Here is a 12369-nt window from a genome sequence, read left to right as displayed (position 1 = left end):
CTCAAGCTATTCTGATTTCAGAATTATAGCTTGAGCAAAACTAATAAAATTAGCTGTAACAAATTTGAGTAATCTTTTTAAGGTGGTTTAAAGAAAAAAGTTTTTCCAGTGTGTGGTTCAGGTCGTTTTCCTTTATAACTGAATACTGGGTGGAGTCGCCATAGCAGGGCAGCTCTGGACTCTAATAAGTAATGCGACTCAACACAAACAGAACACTTTACTAGTGTAAAACAATTATTACCCAGTAAGAGACAAGGTACTAGTGGAAAAAGGGCAATGTGGGCCTCTATCATATGTCACCGTCCCCACGGTAACATATGGTAGTGGCTGAATCATGCTGTGGAAATGTCGCAGACAAATTTCAGATTTTTCAGATATTTATCAATAGAAAAACTGCAAAACCTTAGATCATTTTCCCTCCACTTCACAGTTTTGCAATACTTTTTGTTGGTCTGTCACTTTAGCTGACAAAATATGAAAAATGTTTAAGGGGTATGAATACTTTTATGAGGCTCTATGACTTTAAAAATTGAAAGCTAAATATATTACGCAATCACTAATTGAAACCAGTGATGGAATCCCTTATAATAAAATTTTTAAATTTATTTTTTATGTATTTTTTACGAAGGTAATAATGTTAACCCATCACCTAAATTTCTAAAACACACATCCAGTTCGATGGCATGATTGCAAATAGGCGAAGCTCATCTTTTGGATGTAATTATGTGCTGTGTAAGATGGTGAGAGATGTGCTGCCCTGTTATCCTGCAGCCTTAGAGGCCAGTGGAAGATTAGAGCTGTGATCTCATTCCCAGCACTTGTTTGGAGTCTGTCAGGAAGAGAAATGCCAGCATTAGAGAGGTACCGCCACACTCCTGATATGATGAAATAAAGAGAAAAGGGGAAAGGGAAAAAGATGGAGGGATGGACAGAAAGGACCATGCCCTTCTCTGAAGTGTCAGTAGCTTGTTTATTCTATTTTTCATTGTAGCTGCTGGGGCAAAGATTCCCATTTTTCCTTTATTCTTTCCCCTCCACCTCCTGACAAAAAAGCACTGCTCTCATTTTTTATCGGTCTTGCAAACTCTCATGCCCCAGTGAAAATTACATTGTGAAACGGTAGAAATTTCAGGGCCTGCCTGTGCTCTCCGCTGTCCCTCGGAGCTTTCAAACAGTCAACAGACTGTGAAGAATAAATAATAAAAAACTATTGATTATTTTGATGACTGCAAGATTCAATTAGGTATTAATTTTGCCCTCCAGTGGACCTATCAAGCAACTCAAAGGAGAGGCGGTGGGCAGCGGGGGGGGGGGTCCGAACGCATGCAGAGCGCGGCCAGGCTCAGACAGAGGGGAAAATGTGTTTACGGCGGCGGGCGGAGAGGCTCATCGATGTGCAGCGTCCCACATTTAAGTGCTCCGCAAATGAAGCCCTGATGAGTAGTGACATTGTTACCAGGGATATGAATATTGACCAGTCGGCTCACGGATTTTAATGACAGCTTAAACTACTTCTATTGATTAACATTTTCATAGATTATCATGTGTCATATCAGAAAGGGCAGATTGCCGTGATGGGCACATTAAAAAGGCCCCTCTGGGCAGCAAGTCATCGACTACCCTGATTGACGCAGGGGATTGTTGATGCGTGCAAAGGGTGAGGGGGGAGGAAATAAGACCCTCACCCTCCTCCTTTTTCTGCGCTTATATATATATACATGTGCTGGTCACCTGTCCTGTGCTTAGACATATTTAGGTTGGAGCTGATTCATAAATAAGAAAGAGGGCCGTGGTTGTGCTGCGCCTCTGAGCCTGAGGTGGGGTGAACGCTGTCTGAGGAGCTTTCTAGTCAGAAGACACAAGGGGGAAGAGACAGAGGGAGGGAGAAGGAAAAGGGAGGAGGTGACATCTTCAGGGGTTTTCTTTGGAAGTTACCTCCGGCTTGAACGCGTGGTCGCAATTCAGACACAGAAAGGTTGAAGAAGCGGCTCCCGGTTGGGTGGGAAGGACATTCTGACCGCCGGGTTGTTCCATGGTGGCTTTGCTTTGAGCTTGCTGAAACCTCGTTTTTTGACGTTTTCTTCTGGAGCTTGGCGAGGTAGGAAAAGTTCTTTTTTGGAAAGTTTTCTTGAAGTGATTCCAAAATTAAGTTTCTAATATTTTAAAAGTGCCCTGATTATTATTTTTTAGTTATTAATGATTCACATTGTTTTCCACTTGACCGATTGATGCTTTTTGTTCAAAAATGAACATAATTGGCTTCATGTCTTGCTTAAAGCATATATTGGCTTATGCATCAGAGCAAGATGTCACCTTTAGTTTAACTTTATGTCCCCTAAACACGTGAAAATTGACGTAATTGATATAAATTTTAGCTCACACACTTCCAGATTCATTTATTTGTCACCTCACTGTAAATAGCTGCCATCTCTGCTTATGGCGAAGACGAAGCGCATGTCAGGTAGCGGTGAGCCCTCAGAGATGGATGTATGGGCGTTTTAGGTCTGCGGGGCACGATGGCAAAGCCACGCGATCCGTAACAGCCCTTCACCAGGCAGCAGCCGGCAGGATCAGCGGGGAAGCACCAGTCTCGGATAAAAGAGGGAGCCAAGGAGGGGAGGGAGCAGGAGAGAGAGGGAGAGTGATGAGTGAGCAATAGGAAGGTGAAGCTGGGGTATAGAGAGAGAGAGTAGAGACATAGAGAAAGAGTCGCTGAGGGTGAGACGCTGAAGCAATCTAACCAGGGGCTTTTTCTCTCCTTTTTCCCCCCTCTCCTCCCTGTTTCCCACCTGCGCTCCCAGCTCCCATCAGGATCCGATGATTACAGGGCAGCTGAGCAAGCCGCTGCTCTCCCTGCGCAGCGACATGAGCGTGGCAGAACTCCGGGCGGACGACAAAGCGGCCACCCCAGACAGCGATTTGAACGACGAGCCCCTGCTTCTGCCCTCTGAGGCCACGGACAGAGAGGGCACTCCCAGCAAGCTGTACGGTAAGTCTACTCCGCACACCTCCGGGTCCACCAATCGGCCGGCTCGACTCTGACTGAGGTCCGCTCGGAGTGGAAACACAGACCTGCAGGAGATGGGACAGGTGCAGAGTCAGGCAGAAAACTAAGTGCATGAATAAGCAAGTTGAACTTTCTTAGTGGTTTATTGTAGAAGTGTAGAAACTCTTTTTTTCTTTTGCTTAATTTTTCAAGCTGAATGAGGAAGTTTTTGTTGAATTGGCTATACCCAAAATCAAATAAACTGAATATAGTTTTTGTGAATGTTGTCAGTGTTTTGTTTTAGTTTTCTATAATTCCTCCCATGGTTTATTTTTAGTAGCACCAAATCTACATAAAATCTTTTAAAAAGTTGAAACTACTAATTTTACAGATTTTTGCCTTTACAACTCTAATAAAGTTGTGCTTCATTAGGTAGTTCCCCCCCCCAAAAAAATACAGGAAGAGTGATCATTGTAATTGAAATTTATATCAAATAGGCTATAATGTAGTGCTGAGTGACATTAATATCTGTCTATATAGATGTATTACCTTCATAATGTAACTGAGGTTTTAATTGTTATTCTAATATATAATTGTTGTTCTTCCAGATTAAAAATTTCATTAATAAATGCTAAATTTCTAAATGGCTACTTTGAATATCTCCTAAACAAATTAATTAATAGACAATATGTTTAGATATATGACTCTTTTTTTATTATCAGTTGTCTGGAGTGATTCAATCACTGGACCTTGTTATGAATCAATAAACCAAATGAATGAATTAATAATCTTGAAGATTTTCTAATTAGAATTTTTAATTAAAGAAAATTTGAACCCGTAGGCTTATATTTTATGGTTATTTTTATTAGAAATATAACAGGACGACTGAAAATTAATACAGATATGACGTTGCTTCCTGAGTATATAATTAATGTGCTGCAAAGAACAAATAAATTACTTTTGAATTTATGACTTTACTGACAACTGAATGAGTTTCCCCTCTATAATTAAAAGATTCTAACCGTTCTTGTGACATTTTCTTTTATTGATGTGAGATTTTTGTGTACAAAGCTTTTTAACCACAGATAATCCGAAGCACTTACAGAGCTCCTTTTCTTATCTTTTAATATGTTTTATTGTTATTATTTGTAGCTTTATATGTTACTACATTTGCTATGTGGATAATGACAACTTTAGTGTATAATTTTATGCAAACATGGCTTGTTTTATTTCTCTATCAGAAGTTGTGTACATCCCTGCTGCCGTGCTGTGTGAAAGTGTATAATGTGTCATTCGAGAGTTTGGCATCCAATTATTTTTGTGGTGGTTATATTGAATTTACACTGCAGTAAACTGTGTGTTTTACTTGTTTGTCAGGATTTAATGAAAGTTGTTAAAAGGACTCACTTGCTGACTCTTTGTGGGTGTGAGTGCGTCTGTGTGTTTATGTTGCCTGTGAAGTGGCAGAAAGTATGCCAGAGATTCTTTGGATTGAGGTTGCCAAACATTTGAGACAGAAAATTAAACAAAGAATTTGGAGGCAGTAGAGCCAAATATTCCTCTGACTTGCAACTCAGAATTAAGCTCTGTTAAATTTCAGGAATAACCTCAGGCTAGTCCTCTAAACAAGGACTGCACGCTGCAGGATTTGTCTCGAACGGGTTGCAATTTGGTTTAATAAGCATCAAGTTTTTCCTTTCTGCCTGTTCAATCAGTTTTTATCTGACTCCTCTAGTGTTTCTCACTTAGCTTGTTTTGGGTTCTCCTTTCATATACATTGAAAGATGCTCAACTTTTTTGCATCTAAAAAAGTTAGATGCAAAAAACTACAATATATACTAGTAGGGTAGTATTTACCCTACTTGTATTTATTTTCGCATAACTACTTGTAAAATTTTATACAGAAACACCTGAAGGTGTTGGGATAAAAGGAATTAAAAACTTTTATTTGAACAGGAGATGGACGCTACTCAGTCTGCATGTTGTTAATCTGAACCACTCCCGTTTCTGTGCGCTGTGAGCTGTGTGGTACACTTGTCCCTGCCCAGTGGCAGAGCCTTGGGCTGCACCAGCAGCTGCTATGGTTTGGGAGCTGCTATCCTGATGACTTGTGAAGAATTAACGGGCAAATTGTGTCCTGTGCTGGGGGGCCGCGCGGGATGAAAAGAGGGGGCATTGAAAAAGAGAAACTCGTGTTTAATAGCTTTAAGACAAGAAGATGCTTGATGTGATACTTTTTCAAGAGAATTCGTTTTCCCTCATGTGAAAAGAGTTTTTAAAATTAGTTTGGTTTGTCTGTGTGAACATTTTTGAAGCATTATTTTATTTAATGGGTTGCATTGGATGCTATGAAGCATTTCCAAAACAAATGTTAAAAGAAAAACTTGTTTAAAAACAGAATGATTCTTCAGATGTTCTTTAAACTTCAAATCTATAAAGACATTTTAGAAAGTATGGAATATTTTGGATAATATTATTGGTTCTGGTTGAGTTCTATATGTCAACATCTATGTTTGAAATGATGCTTATACGTTTTCACAGCACTGCTTATTTAATAACCATGAATGGCACAAATATGGAAGAAATTATTCTGCAAATTTAAACCAGACTTTACTCTGTTTTCATGGTTCTCTTCATGTGGTTTCAAGCTGAGAAGAAGCCACAATATTTACATTCTTGCAGTTTTCTGGGGTAGGGTGAAGAATTAAGAGATGACGCTATCTTCTGACTCTCCACATTGTTCACATAAATATATTTTGCACTCTGATAGAGTGATCCAGTTTCAGGATTGACAGATGCTTTAACCAGCTCACTGTGTTGTGGACCTTCAGAACAAAGTTCACAGATAGTTTAAAAAAAGCTCCTTAATTTTGTTCAAATTTATATCAGATTTTAATGGTGGTGACATCTACCACACAATACCTCAACTTTAATCATTAAATAAAAAAAGTAAATATTTATGTTTTAGTTTTATGTAATTTCCATCTGTGCTAGAAGTCATTTATTTGCATCTAACATAATTAAACTTAAAAGTTAAGTTTATTTTTTATTTCTTTATTTTAAATCTTATTTATTGCTGTAAAACAGCAGTGAGAAAGCAGGAGGTGAGGTAGGCAGTACCGTTACCTCTCTGAAGGGGGCGTAAATGAGCCCATGTGCAAATCCCCTTCTGCTTTTCTTCCAACCAGAAACAACCTAGACAAAACCACTGGCTAAAAATAAAAAAATCAAGTGCTATGCTTCCTGAGTTTAGGTAACTTTGGAATGAACAGAAAATAATGTCTATATCCAAGCTCAAAAATCTATGTAGAAAGTGAAAACGTTTTCACCAAATTACTTTATATTAGTGAGTTTTCAACTGGCAATTATGTTGCATTCACCTAATTGGTGATTATGCAACTGCTTCCTATTATGGGTTGCAGGTTTAAAAACTTCGTATGAGATGCAAATTTAGCAGAATATCACTTTATTAGCGTTCTTTATTCCTGTTAATGCCTAAACCAGGTCTTATTGCTGAAGATTTCATTTACCAAAACGGTTTTTAATTTGTTAAAAATAAATAGAATTTTCTAAACCAACCAGATAGTTAGCAAGCTAATATTTTCAAGTTTATGCAGACCAATTCAATAAATTAGAATATTACCGAAAAGCTAATTTATTTCAGCAACTTTATCATGTAAATAAAAAACAAGATCGATTTGGGTTTTTTAATTATTTTATTATGTTTTAAGAGATGCCTGTCCCATTTACTACCAGAAATAAGCTTCAAGTGTATGGAAACATTTATAATTAAAATCTGCCAGGGATATGAATAAGTTAGGGTTTTGCTGTATACAGAGAGATTTCTCAGAAGAAGGTTCACTATGTTTCCTTGACATTATCATTAAATCTGTGTGTGAACGCTAAAGTTTTCAGGCTTCTTATGAAGTTTTACCCAAAGTCTGATGAAAATGACCCTGCATGTATTTTCCTCTTCGAACCAACCGTAACATTTGTGTCTCACAGAGTTAATGTGCACCTTTCACATTAGTGTCTTAACACTGTTCATACAGTAAGGGTTTGTGGCAGTATGAAAAGCAGAAGTCAGCTGGTAGTAAACAATCGCAGCACTCACGTTTGTCTCCAGTATATTGTCAACCTTCCACAGCCTTCACATGCTCACTGCCGTGGTGAAAGGGTCATTCTCCTCCTAAAAGCTTGCCTGTGCAAATAGTCTTCCACTTCAGGTAACAGGGGCTACGAGGCACAACAAACATCCTGCTGCCTTGTATTTATTCCAAGTAGAAGTGGACATTAGGTGGGAAAGCTGTGGTTAGTGGGGCAAGCAATTTTTTTTTTTTTTGTGAAAGGACAAGATGGTGTTGGATGCCTACAGTTTCTGTCTTCTCTTCTCAACCAAATCTCCCCCCATCAAACATCAACAGACAAGATAATAAGACACTCAGAGCACAATTCTGTATTATATTCAGCAACCAAAGACTCATCTCTTGTCAGTTTGCATTTACTCTCCCAAGGATGTGACGCTTCTATCATCATGCTGTCAAAGAGAGCCAGGCTGGAAAGACAGGAGCACTCATTTCATACACTTACTGTCTGCATGAAATGGTCTGCACTTATACGGATTCTGCCAAAAATGATGGTACATTTTCACAAAGGTCACCTAGAGACCCTCCACCACCCACCATCCCCCTTCCCAAAATGAATCTTCATTGATTTATGGTATTGGAGGTCATTCAGCTAAAAAAAAAAAAAAAATCTGTCCACCATGGAAGGTACAACTACCCTAATGCAGTTTTGTCTTATTTATTCCACTTTTTTAGCGTGATTAGACTTTATGTACAGATTGTGCACTTGAGCGGTAAAATGTGTTTCAGTTGGATTATTTAACACACAACTGAATCCTTAAAACATGTGTAGCGTGTGTTCCTGTTTCAGACTCATTTTAAAAATGACTTCAGAAATGTAATCAAATGTTTTTCATTTTGTGCTGTCAGCATCACTTATTTGGAAGATGAAAACTTTTGTAAAAATTATTTTTATTTGTTTTGCTTGTTTGTTTTTGAAGTGCATGACCTTTGATAAACAAAACAGCGTGAGTATGATATTTTTGTGATACTTCTAGTACTAAATTTGCCTTTCTGTAAAAAAGAAAACAGTAGGTTTAACACATTAACCGCCTAAGAACATGCTATGCAGGTTGGGTTCCCAGTGTAAGAAAACTTTACGTTTCACATCGTAAAAATCACAAAGTGCTCCACAACAGAATTTCAGCAATGGAGTATAAGTAAAAACCAATAACAACAACATTTAAGACAAAAATAAATGACAATTAGAAAAACTATGAAGGCGCATCAAGTTACTTCTTTAGCATGGCTTTGAATTTGCAAAAATAAAACTTGGTCTAAGCTCCTTTAAATAAGAAGCTATATAAAGTGGCTACGGAGTGGCTAAAGCTTAGAAATTAACACAGCCTGTCCCTTCCCAGCTTGTTGCTGCACACTGTTGGTCAGCAGGTTGAAATAAAGCTCTGGAAATATTTCTATATTGTGGCAAATAGAGGTACAATCAGTTTCAATTGGAACAAACACATTTTATATTTGTACAGACAAATACTAAATGATGGATTGAAAAACAGTGTGTGTGTGTGTGTGTGTGTGTGCGTGTGTGTGTGTGTGAAATGATGGTGCTACCTTTAGTGGGAAGATGTACGTCTGCTTTTGGTGTGAAAGAGAAATTAATTTTGAAACATTTCTTGCTTTTTAATAGGTTAAGTGTGTAGCTTTGTGTGTACTAGGTAGCTGGTATGAAAGCACGCCGAAGTTTTAAAAACTAGCTGTTTCAAACTAAAATTGTGTGTGTGTTATCTTTTTGCATACGTCCAGTGGCTTTTATGATATTGGTGATGTCGCTCTATGCAAATTTATAAAAGTACAGGTGCCAAAGTTAAATTATGCAAAATTGTATTGCTTTTTCTCATGTCATAAGGTATGGATACCCCTTGTGGTGAATGCAATATATACAAACACTAGAAGAGAATTTTATCTGAAGATGGCATCAGATTTATAGTGTATGATTTGATGCTAAATTAAAGGACGGGTAAAGTATTTTTAAAACATCAGGACAGTTCTTTACCATCTCAAGTTGAAAATCAAATCCACCCAGCTAGATAGATTAGCTATCTAGACCAGTCATGCATATTTTGAGTATGTGAGGAAGCTGTATTACCTGGAGAGAACCCAGTCATGTATGGGACATGCAGAAAGACCCCGGGCCAGGATTCATATGCAGTCCTTTTGCTGCACGGCAACAATGCCAATACCTGCCCCACTGCATAGCTCATAATTAGTTCAATGCCTACCGTAAACGGTAGAATTTTTATTCAAGGTTATCATACCATGAGAATCTCATACTAGCCCATGCACAGCACATATCTTACATAAAAGACCATCTTTCGTGTAAAAATCTTTCATCTGCACGTCAGACATAAAGACACACAAACGCGCGCTGCTTGAGGCATGGGTTCTTATTATTTTTGTTTAATCAGCTTAGTGAGCAGGATGCATGGTGGGAAAGGCTGCTTGCTAATGCAAAGAGCCTTGTAATGTTGTGTGGTAAGGTTAAGTAATAAAGAGGCGCAAACCCGGCGCTGAATGGGCCACGCCGAGTAAATAAGAGCGGATAAAGTAGAGCGAGAGGGGGGAACAAGTCTCTCCCCAGGAGGTGGATCTCATTATGGGGATTTCAGCTGCCTGCACACACTTGAAAACAAGCCTAATGCGTGCCTATAAAGCAGGTGTATTACATTTGCTAATGTACCCGCAGTGCCCATGGCTACACCAACACAATCACTGAGTGGTATGGAGGACAGGGAGAGAGGATGAGTACAAAGTGGACTTCTTGTTTTCATAACAAACAACAGCAAAGGTCATCTGGCTCCACGGATGCTTGCTTATGCAGAAATGACTTTGAGAAAACACACAAAACTTCAAAACAATTGACAAGATAGTTCAACCCATTGCTTGTGTGATTACTTTTTTCGTATGTCTTGAATAGAAAGAAGAACATTACAGGTTCTATAGACAGCTGGGGAGAAAATAGATTGAATTTCCTTATGCATTTACTTTAGCTATGTACTTTCTTTAAGTTGAAGAATCATTTTCAAAAAAAATAAATAAAGTAAATGTATGTGTAGCACATGCACCATAAGCAATATCACCATGCCTTTCATGTAAAGCTAACAAAGAGGAATCCTGTCGACTGGCTTGGACACGGTTGGTGTTGTTGAGATGTAATTGAAGCTGCAAGGGTCACATTTTCAGAATTGAAATTACAGTCTTGTCTTTGACTTGTGTGGCGTGAACCAGGAGATGCATCCCACAGCCCTCGTGTCCTTCACAAGCCTTTATTATTTATAACGTTCCCTCTTTGAGCAATGACCAGTACTAATGCATAACCTTCTGTCCTTCTGGCTGATTCGCTTCCTTTGAAACCAAAGATTGAGGCAGGAGAGGTGGGTGTATTGGAGGATGAGGCGGGGGTGTGGGTAGGAGAAAGTGGGGGGGAGGGAGTGTAGTGTAGGGCAGTGAAGATCCAGGCTATCGAGAAGTTATTATGTTTTTTTCCTTTATATCTCAGGATGTGGAATAACACTGTGATGCTTCTTTTCTCTTGAATAGAGTTATAGGCTTCAAAGCAACACTATTTCCTGCCGTTCCTCCTTCCATTATTAGTTTGCTCCTCTGGAATAATGTGACGGGCTTGGTGGAAGAGCTTAGTGTGTTTTAGCCTCCACCATTCCCAACACATGAGCATACAGTCACAGCTATTACAATACTTTTCATAAATCAAAGTTTTTATTAATCATTTGGTACCAGAGTGATTCATTGTTGGATCTCAATGTTAGAAGGAACAACTGAGAATGGGGAGGGAGGGAAGAGGCAAAGTGGGACATTGGTCGCTGGATAGCCTGGAGGTTCAGGCTGATGTGTTGAGCATGACATGTGGGTGTCTGGCCCCCCACCTACCCACACACGACCACAAACCTTGCGCTGCTGGGCTCACTCCCCACCGGCTACTGCTAAATGTCCTGCAGTTGACCAGACACAACTCAGGAAGCGTTTTTTTAAAAACCGATATACATTTAAATTTGTATTACAAGAATAATGTTGCAATTTTTATTTTCTCAGAGGTGCACAATGCTGTGAAAGCAAAGTAATTGTAATGTTGTGAAACACTAAGATAATAATGAACGCAATTTTCAAGTCTTCACTTCTTTTTTTTCTTACTGTCACTCTCTGTAAGCTTCAGCATATTGCTCAGTAAAATCAGATGTGCGGATCAAGCACAGGGAAACTACATCCAACTAGTCAAGTATATTATTCTGATGCAAAACAAAAAAATCGGCCTTTTAAAACAATAATTCCTTTGGGTTGTGATTTAAATGTTTTTCTGTATGTTTCTTAAAAATATAAATATTACAAAATATTATATTTTGTTACATGATGTAGAGTACAAATATTAAAATATATAAGGCATAAAGTATGAAGAAAACAAATATAAACTATATTCAGTATAAACATGTGAATTAAAATTTGCTGATAATAATATGAAGTGTATTATTATTATTATTATAAGTGTAATATTGAAATGTTCAATATAAATACTATATAACAATTAACACGCAATAGGAAATCCAAATGAAGTGTTAAATGTAAAAATATATTATATATATTACAAACGAGTGAAATCTAAATGCAAAAGTTTTATAAATCGACATATAAAATATAAACAAAACAAAAAATTTTGATAACAAATAAGTAATATATTATGAAATTCAGTTATAATATAAACACATAAATATATTTAATTAAAAAAAAAGTCCTCAATATAATACAAAATATATCAAAATATGTTTATGGAGAACAAGATTACTGATAAAGTATCAAGAAAAAATATATACATTTGAACTATACTCAGTATAAATGTGTGAATTAAAATTTGATTATAATAAAAATGAAATGTTACATAAGTCATGAGTATAATATAAAACATTCAAATGTTAAATATAAATACTATACAAACTAACATAATAGGAAACTATTATGTTTTATCTGTACCTTAAAGGAAAAGTACCATTTCCTAGACAGAACAGCTTGTTAAAATCAAAGCATTTTTAGATGGTAAAGAACTTAACAGATGATTAAAAATAATTTATGTAAAACTTCTTGAGAGAAAAGTTCAAAACTTCAACAGTTTTGCACTTGAGGTTTGAGAAGTAGTCTCAGCTGTAGTCATATGAGTTGCAGTACTATAGACAGGGAGGAGTTGAATGACACAGAGCGAGATGGAGGCCTTTTTTCATCACTTGGTGGTTGGCAGCAGAA

General features: G+C 37.6%; 1 protein-coding gene across 2 annotated transcripts in view; it reads left to right on the top strand.

Annotated features, from left to right (window-relative positions):
• The first annotated feature begins 1916 nt into the window (after nucleotides 1–1916).
• pou6f2 (POU class 6 homeobox 2) overlaps nucleotides 1917–12369 on the top strand; it is a 91307-nt gene continuing 80854 nt past the window's right edge. For both annotated transcript variants that reach the window (XM_023325984.1, XM_014468610.2), the window contains exons 1-2: nucleotides 1917–2098; nucleotides 2802–2989. In XM_023325984.1, coding sequence (XP_023181752.1) covers nucleotides 2818–2989 — 172 coding nt within the window. In that variant the 5' untranslated portion in view covers nucleotides 1917–2098; nucleotides 2802–2817. The remainder of the gene's footprint in view (nucleotides 2099–2801; nucleotides 2990–12369) is intronic.

Source organism: Xiphophorus maculatus, chromosome 21, assembly GCF_002775205.1.
Source record: "Xiphophorus maculatus strain JP 163 A chromosome 21, X_maculatus-5.0-male, whole genome shotgun sequence".
Classification (NCBI taxonomy): Eukaryota; Metazoa; Chordata; class Actinopteri; order Cyprinodontiformes; family Poeciliidae; genus Xiphophorus; species Xiphophorus maculatus.
This window is presented reverse-complemented; position numbering and strand designations above follow the sequence as displayed.